The sequence below is a fragment of the Eubalaena glacialis genome, chromosome X, assembly GCF_028564815.1.
Source record: "Eubalaena glacialis isolate mEubGla1 chromosome X, mEubGla1.1.hap2.+ XY, whole genome shotgun sequence".
Classification (NCBI taxonomy): domain Eukaryota; kingdom Metazoa; phylum Chordata; class Mammalia; order Artiodactyla; family Balaenidae; genus Eubalaena; species Eubalaena glacialis.
In genome coordinates, this window is record NC_083736.1 from 70,751,013 (window position 1) to 70,766,409 (window position 15,397).

Below are 15,397 nucleotides of genomic sequence, written 5' to 3' on the forward strand. Positions count from 1 at the left end.
GCAGAATAAACAAACATGAAGCATGCCTTATTTGGGAGGCAGCTTAATTACACAGATTGAGGTCTTGAAGCAGTCAGAGGATCCCTCAATTCTCCAGGAGCACCGCTCTGCCCAGAGTAAGAAAGCACCTTATCCTTGGCCCAAGAGTTACAGAGAAGGGGGAGGGGTTGCTGTTGGTGGTAGTATTGGCAGTGAGTGGAGGTAGAGGAGAGAAGGATGAAGGGAACTGGCAGAGGGGAAGAGCTAGCAATGAAGTTACAGTTGGGTGAATGAATTTCTGCAACAAATTCAGATCAAAGAGAAGGAGGGAAGGAGAAAAAATAGGGAGGAAAAGAAAGCAGTGTGAGAAACCAAGGCAGTAAACCTATAGGAAGCGAACTTGCCCAGGGGGAAGTAGGTATACAGTTGAAGATAACTTCCCATTATAAACAAATTGCATCTGTACTATTTATTTTGGGTTTTAGCAAACCTCTGAAAAATCTCATGGTAATTAGATGTCCTGCCAGGCAGTTATTTAAGAGAAGTGTAGACCCTCCTTTTGCCACAGAGCACTCCCTAGTGCATGGAAGGTGGGTAGTAGAGCTCTGGGACCCCAGCACATCTCCATCTGAGGGCACTGCACTGGCTTAAGTAAGTGAGTATAGTATTAAATTGTATTTTATTGTGGTGGTGGTGGGGATTTAATTTTGCATAGTATAATAGGAATGTATTTACGGTACCAATCACTTTTGCCTTTCCCCGCCCCCTACTTATTATTAAGATTGTTATTGTAATTATTTTAATAAAGTTGGAACAAACATGGACTGCTCATAAGTGAAACACTCCTCCCAGTTTGGAGTTTCGTCTCCTCCTCCTCATTAGAATTGTAAGAGGGTGGGGGAGGATAGCCGTCCTGCAGCAAAGACAGGCACAAAGGCTTTCTCTGCGGATTAATTGGTCAGGAAAGACACTTTCTATATTGTGAAGTGGCACTTAAGCCGCCAATTCTTGACTGTGAAAACTGCTTTTCCTGGGCAATGCTCTTTAAGGAAAAACTTCTTCAGTCCAGTGATTGGTGACTGAGGGAACGATGGAGCACAGGGGATTGGGCGGGATCTCTGCTCCTAATAATGCCTCCTTATCCAATGAAAAGCATTTCCTATTGAGACCCCCAAGAGTTCCCCCGGCCCTACGCTCCGGCCCGGACTTTGGGCCTTTTCTTGCGTCCTGTTTGTTAAAGGCATGCCAGCTACATCATTCAAGAGGGCCGTTCCTTAACAAAGGGAAAGAGATAAATGTAAATAAGCTCACATTTTCAGAATGAGCAGTTTGCTGTAAGAAGCTTCGGCAGCCCAGAGTCTGCTACTTTGGGCTGGGCTAACCTTTCCCTGTAAAAAAGAATAATAGATTAAAATATGCACTTCTAAAGTGCGAGTTGCCCGTTTACATGTTTATTAGCTAATTGTCTACAGGCATGAGCACACTCTCTCATCTAGCACACTCTTTCTTGGGGTAAGTCTCTTTGAGAAAGATTTGATTCGGGCGTTTGGTGGTGGGGGGATGGCATAACAAACTTCAGTGGAAACACTGATGCTTAGAGTGTTTGGGGAAAGAAGTTAGATTTCAACTCTGAAGTGCTGAACAGGGATCTTCGAGTCGAATGGTTAAAAAAAAAAGCAGGAATTTCTATTGTTTTGGCAATAATACTGTTTCAGTGGAAGAGATACTAGATTTTCAGGCTGTTGTTTCATGTAAACACAGTTGTCCTAAAGAGATGATTTAAAATCAGAGTAGAGCAATTTAGAAATTCTTTTGGCTAGCTTTATATTTCTTTGGTTTACAATTGATTGTGAGCTAATGTGGCTTCTATTTTGATGAGGTTTCTTCTGGTAAAACTATACAGCAGCGTGCCTTTGATGCCTAATTGATTTATGGAGAATGTGACATTTGTTATATTGAATAATTCATGAACTAGACCATAAAGGAAGAAACACATTTCAATGAAAAACTAATTCTGGCATAAATGGAATTTGCCCTTATATGTGAACCTAAGTGCTGTTTTCCATACAAATGCAATAATGTGACATATTTAAAATTCTCTTCTTGTATATCCTGAATATTTTTAAGATTTTTACTTACAAGATTTTGTTGAATTGATAAATATTGTATTTTGGTTACTTTGTTTTAGGAAATTGAGCAATGTAATTTATTATTATTCCACTGTGGAAAAGACCAGACAAATTCGAAGATTAGAACATTTCAGAGCTTGGTGGGGTTATTCACTTTGCTACCTTACCAAATTATACCAGCTTTCTTTTTCCTTGACCAACATGAAGACAACAATAATAACCTAAGCTCCAAATTATTCAGTGGCTTTGAAACATGTTTATTTTTCAGAACAAAATTTCAAATAACGTATCCCATCAGTATAGATTGTAAATCCTTTTGCCTTGTCACAGATGAAATGTGCTGTTCCTATAAAGGGTGAGTTCAGCTGATAAACTTGATGGGGGCTACACTCTAAAGCATCTCCTGCTAATCAGAGATGCAAATCAAAGCCCTATTGGAACAATCAGACCTGCCTTTCAGAATGTGTACTCACAAAAGTTAAAGAGAGGACTGGGAATATGCCCTACAGAAACACTCAGGCCAAGTTTAGCTAAAGCTTGATCTATTCAATTCCGTTTGACAGAAAATGCAATGAGAATTGTTGCCCTTACTGTGGTATGGTCAAGGCTTAATTGTATAGTTGCCTTTTTTTCTCTGTGTATGGTCATTGTGTATAGTCTACTCTTGGCCTTCTTACAGGGGAGGAAAAAACTCACTAATGTGTTTGTGAATACTAGTACTGAAAATTGGGAGCTTAATAGGAGTTTACCTACCATTGGGAATCAAGCCTCACTTTTAGTAGATAAGTAATTAGAGCAAGTCATTAGAGCAAGGCATGGGATAAGTAGTCTACTGATTCTCTATAGTTATGTTCTGAAGTATTTCGATAACCTTATATTTTGAGGAGAGAGGTGACTGGGGAACAGGTAGAAAAGGTCAAGGATTAAGACCTAGACAATTAGAGCTGATATGGGCATAAGGACAGAGGATGAGGAAAATGAGGATATTAGGGAGACTTTACGATATAAATGGCAGCTTGATCTGTGATCCTTAGCTTCTGACAATAATTAATAATATTTACTTCTGATACTAAAATAAATCTAAACTACGTATGGTGATGGATGTTGACTAGACTTACTGTGATGATCATTTCACAATATATACAAATATCGATTGAATCATTATGTTGTACACCTGAAACTAATATAATGTTATATGTAAATTATACATCAATTAAAAAATCTAGCAATAATTTCATTGAGTCTAATAAAAATTAATTCCCCTTATCTCAGACTTCGAGGGATTAAAAAAAATTTTTTTGCAGTGACAAATGGGAGCAGGTAAAAACACTGACAGGAGGGAACAGCCAGTGAGGCCACATTGCCATAACATGAGTTGAAGGCTGCTATTAATCAAGGCAAAGATGGAGGGAGAAGAGAAACTGAGGTACAGAAAGGGACTATGACTTGGTCTCACACAGTTAGCTAGTGATGTGCCTGGACGTGGCTATATTGAATCAACACCAAATATGAAAATTTCTGGGTATTTGAACTTCCTGGTTTGCTTTGATTCTAAACAAAAAGAAGTTTTCTTTATAATCTGTATCAATTGTGAAAGCCATAAAAGAAAGAAATGTTAATGCTTCTAGCTTTCTTTAAGATAAACCAGTAAAATAATATTAATTTCATTCCAGGAATACTGCTCTCTGGAGGAGTGTGAAAATCAATTCTCCTTAATGTTAAGGTGATCTCAAATATATTTTAAATTATCTAATGATTTTATTTTTTAAGTTTTGATTCCCTTAGATTAGAGAAAAATTATTTCAGGAGAGTTGAAGCATAGCAGTCTGCTTTGTTTAGGCCACCTTCAGAAGAGGGTGAGATATAGTGTAAGTTTGCCACTAGCAGATGATTCTACTTTACAGGCAGTAAGTGAGTAGGGTTCAAGTTCAGTCGCTACCTGTATGAATTCCATTGCAGAGTATTTCTGGTTCTATACAAGTGTTTTGGGTAGAATTGTGATTTGAAGATGTTATAGACATGCTATATTAGGTTGGCCTAGAACATCCTAGTAGAGGCAGCAGTGATTGTCAGTGTGCTAACACCCAGTAATTGAAGACTTGCTCATATCACTATAGTTCAGGGAAGAAAGAAATCCAGCTGGGTTGGGGGGTGGTTAGAGACAAGGCAGTAAGGTCTCTACCTGCTGTTCCAATCTTCTTTCCTCTTCCCCTATCAAGGCTCCTGCCCAATAGTAACAGTTGTTGCCAGGGAAAAAGAAAAGAAAATAAAACAGAAAAAAAAACAAAGAACCAATACTTCAGGCCAAATAAATCTTTGTTCAGTTATTTTTAATGTAATGTATTACCTTATAAAGTGGAAGAAGTATTTTTATGCCTTTTGTCACTAGTTGTCTTTAAGTGATTATAAGTTACATAAACTCATGGACTTTATGTGTGTCAATATAACTAACAAAATATGACATAGCAGTAACAAGCTTTGAAAATAAAATGTTATCTGCAACTCTGTAATAATGAAATCCAAAGCATTTAGATACCATTTTAAAATATGTTGGCTCTCATTTACTCTGATTTATATCATGTAATATATTTCTTTACCTTAAGATTTTGGTATACATTTTATTGAAAAGCTCTCTCCATGGCACACTATTGTGACTAATTCTATTTCACAGCATCCATTGGAGGAAATCTCTAACCACAGTACCTCCAGAAAGTTCATTGATCACCCAAGTTTTGGATAAAATTGGTTCCAGAATTTGGTTTGAACTAATGTGGTGAGTACCACTGTCCTGGTAATAACTTTCTCTAAAATTCTTAATTTTATTCTCCAACTTTTTTTCTAACCAGTGCTTCCAATTTATTATAGGTTATATGATCCAAACATCCAGAATGAATGGAAGAGTTGTAATTGTTTATTATAATCCAGGCAGGTTTGATGTAAAAGAATATTGATTCTTTGGTTTAAACCTTCTCTGCCACTGGTATATGCCTTTAGGAGTGGGAGACATGGCTTTTGTTCATATTATCAGGATCAGTATCCAAGTATATCAGATGAATTGGTATGCAAATTGATAACTAATTTATCTGTTCAACTATGTGAAATAAAGCCAGATTCCTAGCTGGAATTTATGAGCCTCACAGGATTTGGAAATGGGCTCTTTTAGGAATACCTAATTTTTTTCCCCAAAAGGTCTGGGGCTTCTGCTGAGATGAGATATTAAGTCTGAAGACTCTAGACAATTTCATTAGATTAGGTTGAGCAGTTTGTCTACAGTTGTCTTACTCTATAACTTACTGCTAGGGAAAATTCTACTTTAGTAGGGTTGATGCAAACTTTGGTCCCATCATATTGAGCACTAAACGACATTATTTTCCAAAAATTAGACTGTGTTATCAAGTGAAGGGTTAGTGAGAGACTGGAATATTTTTTGGTGAAAAAAATTAAGTTAAACACTGAGGATAGGAACTGCTCAGATTAGGGCCTGTGTCAATTTCCTGCTCTTTTCAAATAAAGTAGGGGGACAAAACAGCCATAATAATCTTAGTGTGAACCAAATTTAACATAGAAAGCCTTTTTCAAAAGGATATTTCTTGCATAAAAATAAATGAGGACAAAAAAATAAAATAAACGAGCTTGTCAATCTAAACATTTGACGCAGAGAGGCTTGTTTGAGATGAGACCTGATATAGATCAATTTCCCAGCTCAATTCTAGAGTGAAACATTTACCTATGGTTTCCTCCATATGTAATTTTATAAGGCTAGGTTGTGTTTTGAAAACTATTATGAAACAGCAGCCAATGCATAGGAACATCAACTGGAACCGTGTGAATGATTGTGATCTGTGCTTGTGACTTGGCCTAGAAGATTTCCTTAAGGAGTCTTCTCTGTTAGCAGCCACTCATCTGAGGAGCGGCAGTCTAGACATATTCCCTATTACTCCAGCAGGATGGTTTTAATCTGTATTTTTGCAACATTTTTGTATTTTTTAGTTTGCTTCACCGCTAGATATTTATAGAAAGGACACAATAGGTTTCAGCTTCCTCCGAAAACTATTGTCAGTGTTCCTAAACTTCGACCAGTAGAAAGAGGAAATGCTCTGGGGATCAGAAGCACTCTGATCTGACCCAAGCTCATTAAAAAGGGAGCAAAGCAAGAAAATTTAAGTATACTCTGCCTTCAAGGCCTTGTCTCCCTGAGTTCTGGATTGTCTTCTGTAGGGAACAAAAGCAAGCCAGCCTTTCTGGGCTACTGGGCATATGCCAGAAATTAGATCTTTGTTTCCAATGTATCACCTGAAAATTTAACACTTAGTGAAGTGATTTAGGTATTCATCTTTATAGGGCAAAAAGGCTAACTCTACTTCCTCCAGGAGCCCAAAAGACTGCAAACATGGTATATTTCATTATGATTAGAAATTTTTTATAAGGGAAAAACGTTGTGAACACTACTATGAACTGCGCAAACTGGATCCATATGTGTAGGTCAAAGTTAAAAATTCAGCGAGGGTTAGATTTCTCTTTGGTCAACCTCCAGGTGACCTGCTTCCTGTCCATTGTCACTGAAAATACATGCAATCAGCACTCTGAACCCCTAGGTGATTAATTGTTAGAATAATTGGCTGTAAAGGTCTTCACAGGATAATAGTCTAATGCTACTTGCAGTGAAAGATGTAATTAACTGTGTCAGCCTATATTTTTTCTTCTTCATCTCATCTGAAGCTCAAGTGTTGGCCCTTTGCCTCCATTCAGTGCACAATATGTTGGCCATTTAGGAAAATCCAGTGGTTAAAAAACACTGTTTATTTCAGTCAAAAGAAAGGAAACCAGTCAGAAAAGAGACTTTGTTTCTTTTTCACTGATTCCCCTTCAGAATTAGTTTAAGAGCCAAATGCCTCTCTGATTTTTTTTTAACCATAGCTCAGTGGGAGATATTCCTTTTGGGACACACTCCTGGATTGTCCCATTATGACAAAATTGTGTAGTTAAGGTTGAAACTCAAGGGGGGATTTCTGAAGTAAAGGGTATACATGGTGTTAGGAGAAAGATGTGTTGCTAATATGAAGTTCAGCATACCAACAAAGACAGAGACATAGGTGTCCAGTTGTGCCAGGGGAGGGAGAAGGAAAAAACTCCTGTAATGTTTCTTTGTGGTTAGGTTGGGCTGAATGCTGGTCAAGCTCATAAAGCTACTCACAAGCCCTGTTGAATCTTCCTAGCCTCAGCTGTGAGGCTCAGAGGTAATGTTTATACAGGGAAGAGAAACAGTATAGCCAAGTTACAGAGTGAACCAGTGTCTGAATCAGAAATAGAACTCCTTGCTTACAGTGCTGTGTTAAATCCCAGCACCACACCCTCGCTGCTAGACAGCAAAGGGGCTGTGTGTTTGAGCAAGGGAAAGCTATGAATAGGGCCTTAGTGACAGTTTTCCCATGCTCTCTCTTCAGGATTGAGACTGTAATGCTTTCTTGTCTGTGGTCCTTTCTTTCCCACAGGATTTGGTTACTCAAAGCAGCAAAGCAGAAGTGCCAGGCTTTTGCAGACTGCCTGCTGTGGGTATAGTGTATATGTTCTGGGAGATATAAAACTGAATAGAAAACTGGGGAGCAAAGCTCACCTATTTGAAACATGCCATCTTGGGAAGTACAAAATAATACACAGCCAGTGAGCTAGAAGTATACTGTGTAAAAGGGTCACCAGTGGGTAGACTGGAGGGAGTCTGAGCAAATGTGAAAAGACTTCTATTATGAAAGCATTTTTCAAATAAAATAAACTTATTAGCAGTACTTTTTGTAGAAGGCAGGTGCAAGCAGATCATAGTGAATGAAGCTTGGCTTTAATGTTAGGGGTTTTGCATTCCCGTAATTTCTTTAGATTGTGTGACTATGTTAGAAGGATATTTTTGACTATCTTGATTTCTTTCAACAATGGAAAAAAATGACTTTCAGCCTAATGGGTAGCGTGTGGGGGTGTAAAATAGTATATAATGTGGTTTAAGCAGTTGAGAAGTTTGCCACTCTTTTTCTTTCTGCCACCCTCTTGGTCATTGCGTACTGTTCTTTCTGAGAAAATTGGAAGAAGTGAGATGAAGCAAGGTAGAGAGGGTGGAATTGGAGGAATTATATTTTGGGAGTACCCTCCAAGCCCTTAATACAAATTATATGGAAGCACTGACCTCTCTCCAGCAAGGTCTTCTTTTTTTTTGTCTTTTCTTCTCCCTTTTCTCTCAATTCTTCAGTTTTTCCTTCTTTGCTGCTTTCTTTGCCATCTTCTCTTCTGCTCTCCCAACCTATTTTTATTTCTTCCTTCTCTGTTTTTTTTTTTCCTCCTGGACCTTACTTTGTCAAGGTTCCTACTATAGCCTGTTTTCGTATACCAAGGTTACTTCTGGCAAAAGTTGAGCTGGGCCTGTGAGATGAAATGGCCAAGAAGGAATATGATCTTAGAGCAGTGTTAGGCTCAGGGGAGGCACTCCATAAAGCTTTGTTGAATGAGAAATCAGGAACGGCACACTTCCAATTTTAACTTTAAAACTTTAGCTCTTAAAAATGCCAACCCTTTGCTTTGCACCCTATATTCTCCAAGGTCAGCTCTCGTTCTGGGCACTGCAATGAGTGATTTTTTTTTCTCAAACCAGTTTTTTTCCCCTCAGGCCAAACACTGGTTGAAGTGACTTCAGGCCTCTATATCTCTGGCAGGTTCCCCCTGCCACTCCCTTCTCTGATACAGAGGCCCTTTGACCTGTTCCCTGGGAGGTGGAAGGAAAGAGTGACATAAGGAGGAATCACTTCAGAGAAATGGTTTTCACATTTTAAAATATAGTCATATGAAAACCCATTACTGGATATGTCAAGAACAAAGACCACTTTTATTCCATATCTTCCTCATTGAAAACAATTCATTCAGCTGCAACTTGTTCATAGTGTATTATAGAGCATTCAGAAGGCAGTCCTCCAATGGCAGCTGTTGACCTAGGAGAAGGTTAGTAAGATTTCTATATGCACCTTTGAACAATGATGGTTCAGATACCCAACAAAGATGATTAATCAGTGACAGCCACGTGTACAAGTGGTGGCAGGCAGAGGGCATGTAACTGGCCAGATCAGAAATGTACAGGGGGATGGTTGTTCACCTCAAATCTACCTTTCATATTTCACTTGTATTCAGCCAGAAAAGGCTTTATTGACCAGGGCCATTTTAAGAGCTGAAGGCATGATAGTAACTGATGGAATGGGCAGTGGGAGAGGGAGTAGGAAAATACCCATGGCTTAGGGTCTGGCCTGAAAGAAGCTTGGAAAGGGACCATAGTTTGAAAGAGGGAAACATTGAGATTGTCATTTGAAATATCTCTCTATAAAGGCAATGTAGTATCGTGAAAAAAGTTTTAGCCAGAAGCTTTAATATACTGAGGGATCCCTGCTCTCTAAACTTATATTTTGGAAGAAAAGGTGAATCAACATTTTAATTCAGAAGTTTACTCATAACTTTTTAAAGAGGTTGTCCTGGAGGTCCCATATCCACCTGTACTCTTGTGCAGTAGAACTAATACTCAGACAATGAAGTTTAGTAATACTGGAAAGTAGACAATGTATTGATAATTTAGAGTAGCTTGATAATCCTTTAGTTAGGATTTTTTAAAAAACACCTGAATTCTGGTTCTGACTGTATCATTTATATGTTCTTCCATTTCTGACATTATTGTAATTCTAAATTACATAAGCCTCAGTTTCTGCTTCTGTAACATGGTGATAAATTCCTGCCTTGCCTGCCTTATGGTGTACTTGTAGGAATCAAATAAAACATGCTTTTGAAAGTTAAAAAGTCATACAAATTTCAAAGTATTAACATTGTTTTAACCATCAGAGTTCCCCCCCGCCCCCATCCTGCCCCTACCGGCCTTGGGCTCCCAAAAAACAAATACCTTATTCCTGTGCATTGCAGTGCTACAGTATTGCACTTACTGTCTTGAGTGTGATCTCTCCTACTCCTGCAACATACTCTTGTAGTACCTTTTAACATATGGTAGGTACTCAAAAGGTATTTGTTAAACTGAATTGAATGTGCATGTTATTTCCAGTCTGGGTAGACAGAATATCTTTTACTCCACAGAAATCGTGGATGGAAGGTAGATTTGATGACTGGTTCCATCTTGTCTCCCATAGGAGGAAAACATTTCCTACCAGTCCTTAGTCTCAGAGTGCTGAACCCTGCAGCCAGCAGGCCTCCTGACAAAAATCCATGGGTGACAGAAGATTCATTGACTTCCAATTCCAAGATTTAAATTCAAGCCTCAGACCCAGGTTGGGCAATGCTACTGCCAATAATACTTGCATTGTTGATGATTCCTTCAAGTATAATCTGAATGGTGCTGTCTACAGTGTTGTATTCATCCTGGGTCTGATAACCAACAGTGCCTCTCTGTTTGTCTTCTGCTTCCGCATGAAAATGAGAAGTGAGACGGCTGTTTTCATCACCAATCTGGCCCTCTCTGATTTGCTCTTTGTCTGCACTCTACCTTTCAAAATATTTTACAATTTCAACCGCCACTGGCCTTTTGGTGACACCCTCTGCAAGATCTCTGGGACTGCATTTCTAACCAACATCTATGGGAGCATGCTCTTCCTTACCTGTATTAGCGTGGATCGTTTCCTGGCCATTGTCTATCCCTTCCGATCTCGTACCATTAGGACCAGGAGGAATTCTGCCATTGTGTGTGCTGGAGTCTGGATCCTAGTCCTCAGTGGTGGTATTTCAGCCTCTTTATTCTCCACCACTAATGTCAACAATGCAACCACCACCTGCTTTGAGGGCTTCTCCAAACGTGTATGGAAGACTTATCTGTCCAAGATAACCATATTTATTGAAGTTGTTGGTTTTATCATTCCTTTGATACTGAATGTCTCTTGCTCTTCTGTGGTGCTAAAAACCCTCCGTAAGCCTGCTACACTGTCTCAAATTGGGACCAATAAGAAAAAAGTGCTGAAGATGATCACAGTGCATATGGCAGTCTTTGTGGTATGCTTCGTACCCTATAACTCCGTCCTCTTCCTGTATGCCCTAGTGCGCTCCCAAGCCATTACCAATTGCTTGTTGGAAAGATTTGCAAAGATTATGTACCCAATCACCTTGTGCCTTGCAACTCTGAACTGTTGCTTTGACCCTTTCATCTATTACTTCACCCTTGAGTCCTTTCAGAAGTCCTTCTACATCAATACCCATATCAGGATGGAGTCTCTGTTTAAGACTGAAACACCTCTGACCACAAAGCCTTCCCTTCCAGCTATTCAAGAGGAAGTTAGTGATCAAACAACACATAATGGTGGTGAATTAATGCTAGAATCCACCTTCTAGGTATGAGAACTCTCTTTAGGTCCAGATATGGTTTCTTCTACGATTTTCCTATGCTATGAATAAGAGAAAAGATTTCAAGCTAATGATATTGAGAATAATGTACTGAATACAGTCAGATACATTTATTTGAATGTTTATTGTACATAGGCTGTTTTGTTCAATAATTATAGGTCAGGTCTAATTACAACAACAAAAAGTTATTGCCAAACTCTTCTGCTGGGTTGGAAATTCATTGTACCACATTATATAAGTGGACAGTAGCCTTGACTTTAGTGATATGGAGATTACTTAAAAACTTTAAAAAAGATATTTCCATTCCAATAATATTCGGTAATTAGGTTGGGCCTATAAATATAGAACAAATTCAGGGATTATGTTTTTTTAAAAAAACAACCTTTTGTGTTACTACTGATATATGCTAGTCTTTTTATTTTCTTTTTGAATTGTCATTGAGTTTATTTTAGCACACTAACATATTTTAGCTTAACATTATTAATAAAAAGTATCAAATTTAAAAGAGCTAGCAAAATTTATTGTATATGTTTTGAAAGCAGAAACATAAATTTTGTTTGCATGAATATGGCTGGGAAGAAACAGAAGATTAACTGGATTTACATATTTGCAGTCACCAACAGTGTCAGTTTTTAAAAACGTTTTCCTTTTTCTACACTACGTTAAATTTCTCATATGAAACTTCAGATCCAGAAAGCTGCTAAATATGTGCCCAAAACAGGGCAAAATGGAAAATCACATAAAACAACAAATGTTCATAAAAAACTAAGAGACATCAACATTTTTTCTAAGAATTTCCAATTATCCTTCTTTTCAGAGACTGGTTTTTATAAATATTTTCTATATGAAATTTTGGAGCACAGTGCAACCAGAAAGCTGCTGCATTTGTGCCCAGGTCAGGAGCAAATTGAAAAAATTTAGAAACAAAAGAATAACAAAAAACCATAAAACAAAAAAAGTTTTTTAAAACTTGTATTAATCATTTTTGGGGGGAGGGATTAGAGATCTGTAACTTTAAATTACTTATTCTTTCATATTAATTTTGGAGCACAGTGTAGCCAGAGAGCTGCTGAATTTGTGCCCAGGTTGGGAGCACATTGAAAAAAAAAACATAAACCAAACTAAACCAATACAAACAAACAAACAAACAAAAAACAGAAAAACTGCAAAACAATAAAAACAACAAAAAATTCCTAACACTTGCATTAATATTTTATTTATTTTTTGAGTATATGTAAATTTAAAAATATTGTATTATTTGTAAAAAATTTTAGAGTATAATACAGGTAGAAATCTGCTGCATTTGTGCCCAGGTCAGGACCTAATTGGAAAAAATAAAAATAAAACAAAACAACCCCTTAGAAAACAACAACAGAAAACACACACACAAAAAAACTTAGAACTTTTTTTCTGAGCATTTTTAAAACTTACAAAATACTATAACTTTCATATGATGCTTTGAATTAAAATGCAGCTAGGAAGCTGCTAAACTGGCATCTAGTTCAGGAGCAATTAAAATCAATATTTAAAGGTATACAAAAGAAGAGAAAACATTTTTTATAACTAACTTAAACAACAAAAGCAACAAAAACATCCTTATAATCTCTTACTATTTATTGGATGAAGTGTAGGTTTAAGAATATTAAGACCTATAAACAAAACTTCTGAGCACGGTATAGTTTGAAAGATGCTACATTTGTTCTCATATAAGAAGCAGTGGAAATAAATATCCTGCATGCATACTACACACACACAATTAAAGCACTGCAAAACAAAACCAAAATATTCTTAAAATATGTTTTAATCAATTTTTAAGTTATTTGGAGATGTGATAATTTTAAAATGCTAAGACTTTTTAAGTAAAACTTTCAGGAACAATGCATCTTGTAAGTTGCTGAACTTGTGCCAGGGAGAGATTAAAAAAAGATTAAAAACCATAAAACAATGACAAAAAAGTAAAACTTTTAAAGCAATAAGCAAATTTTTAAAACTCTCATTAACCTTTGTTTTTCTTTCTGACATATGTAGATTTAAAAATACTAAGATTTTTAGATAAAAATCCAAGAGCCTAATGTAATTTTAAAAACCACCAAATCTGTGCCTGGGTTAGGAGCTAAGTGAAAAAAAGGCTAAAACAATAGAACAATAATAAAAATGAATTCTCAAAAATGGCATTACTTTTTCCTCATGATCTAAAGTCCTAAAAATAATCATGCAATAGATAGAATATGTAAGGCATTAGGTTGAGTTAGATGAAATTAGGTTAAGTTAGCTAAAGTTTGGTTGTTAAGTTATGTTGTAAGATCAAATTAGTAATCAAAGTATGAATAATCTTTTTCTTTTGGTATTCTTTCTTTTCTGTTTCTTGTAAGTATAAACTATATGTGAACTTTTGTTTGTGCCCTGGACTCTCAAAATTATGAAATTTTAGGATTATGACACCAAAACATTTAATAGGATATGTTAACCAAGTTGACATAAAATATATCAATAAACCAGTTTCCTTTTGTGTAATTTCCATATTTAGTTTTGTTTACTTTTCCATATTTCAATTTATCTTAATTTCCAATTTTATAGTTAATATAACTTGCTAATAATAAAAACTTTTGTCATATTAACAATGTAACCAACAAAATGTAATGTAAACTAAATGTAAAATTGCCTTTTATTTTACATTTAAAAGCAAAAGCAATCATTCAACTGTATTTACAACTTGGATTTTAAATGCTTATTAAATGTAATAAAATACATTTGGATTATCTAGCAGTTATACTTTGGTCAACTATTTATTCAACTTGCCCTTTTTATTGAATTATAATTGACATGCAATATTATATTAGTTTCAGGTGTGCAGAAGACCTGAATAGACATTTTTCCAAGGAAGATGTTCAACAGGCACATGAAAAGATGCTCAGCATCACTAATCATCAGGGATATGCAAGTCAAATGAGATACCACCTCACATCTATCAGAATGGCTATTATTAAAAAGACAAGAAACAAGAAATGTTGGCGAGGATGTGGAGAAAAGGGAACCTTCAACTTTGCCTTTATTTGTGGGCACCCGGAGACAATTTTCTTTTATCTTCCCTCCATCCTTCAAGAAAGAACTTATTAAAGTATATTTGTTCTCAAACCAATTCCAGTACTTTGTTTTGGAGGCTGTCTAAAGACTAATGCAGAGTTGCAAATGGCAAATCCATGGGTGACTTTTCAGAGATCAAGTTGAAAGGTTAAGTTGATTTGTGCAACTTGGCTTTGATTTATTTGGACTTTATTGCCAAGCTGACTCTTGAATCTGATTTCTCAGATTTGAGGAAACATCCTAGGAAGACTGGGAGGCCTGGGGAAAGTCAGGGGAGGAAAAAAAAATCTGACAACAATTAAAAGATTTTGGAAATAGGTGGCTGACTGATCAATAACTAAAACAGGTGGTGGTCCCAGATTAGCAGCACAGGGAGTTCATAGTCATTGTCCTTATGCCTTCTAACTCTCAGGGAAAGCAATGTCAGCATCTCATAAACCACTCTGTGTATTGGTTCCCCATGTGATGACATCAAACACTGCCTTTTTAAACATCACGACCAGCATGATTAGCCCTAGGCTATGTTTAAAATTATAAGAACTTTGTCATTAGTGACCTTCTAGACCAGATCCTCAGAAAAAAATAGGAACATGTCATTGGTGTCACATCCTTATTAGCTTTCTTCCACCTCTGTCTCTACCCACAAACCCCTGTACCTTATGTTTGGTATTGTTTCCCAAACTCTCTACCTGTCTTTCCTGTGGCCCTTTAACATCTCTCCCTACCTCTTGCAGAAATAGTGCTTCTTTGTGGACCGAAAACAATACATAAACGTCTGTCAAGACAGTGACACGTTGAACAGATTTACATTAAGTTGCCAATGATTGATCCCTCCACCCACTGCT

General features: G+C 36.9%; 1 protein-coding gene and 1 long non-coding RNA gene across 2 annotated transcripts; both read left to right on the forward strand.

Moving 5' to 3' along the window:
- Window positions 1-1,187: 1,187 nt before the first annotated feature.
- On the forward strand, window positions 1,188-4,836 carry LOC133082660 (uncharacterized). The gene is made up of 3 exons (XR_009698969.1): window positions 1,188-1,491; window positions 3,782-3,831; window positions 4,780-4,836. It is a non-coding gene; the product is annotated as an uncharacterized LOC133082660 (long non-coding RNA).
- A 5,507-nt stretch (window positions 4,837-10,343) lies between these two features.
- On the forward strand, window positions 10,344-11,456 carry LPAR4 (lysophosphatidic acid receptor 4). Its single transcript, XM_061178900.1, has one exon. It carries the CDS (start codon window positions 10,344-10,346, stop codon window positions 11,454-11,456), a length of 1,113 nt encoding a protein of 370 aa, XP_061034883.1.
- The last annotated feature ends 3,941 nt before the right edge of the window (window positions 11,457-15,397 follow it).

What these genes read in the sequence shown, in the direction of transcription:
- LPAR4 (XM_061178900.1), top strand. Translation starts at nt 10,344, where the DNA reads ATGGGTGACAGAAGATTCATTGACTTCCAATTCCAAGATTTAAATTCA.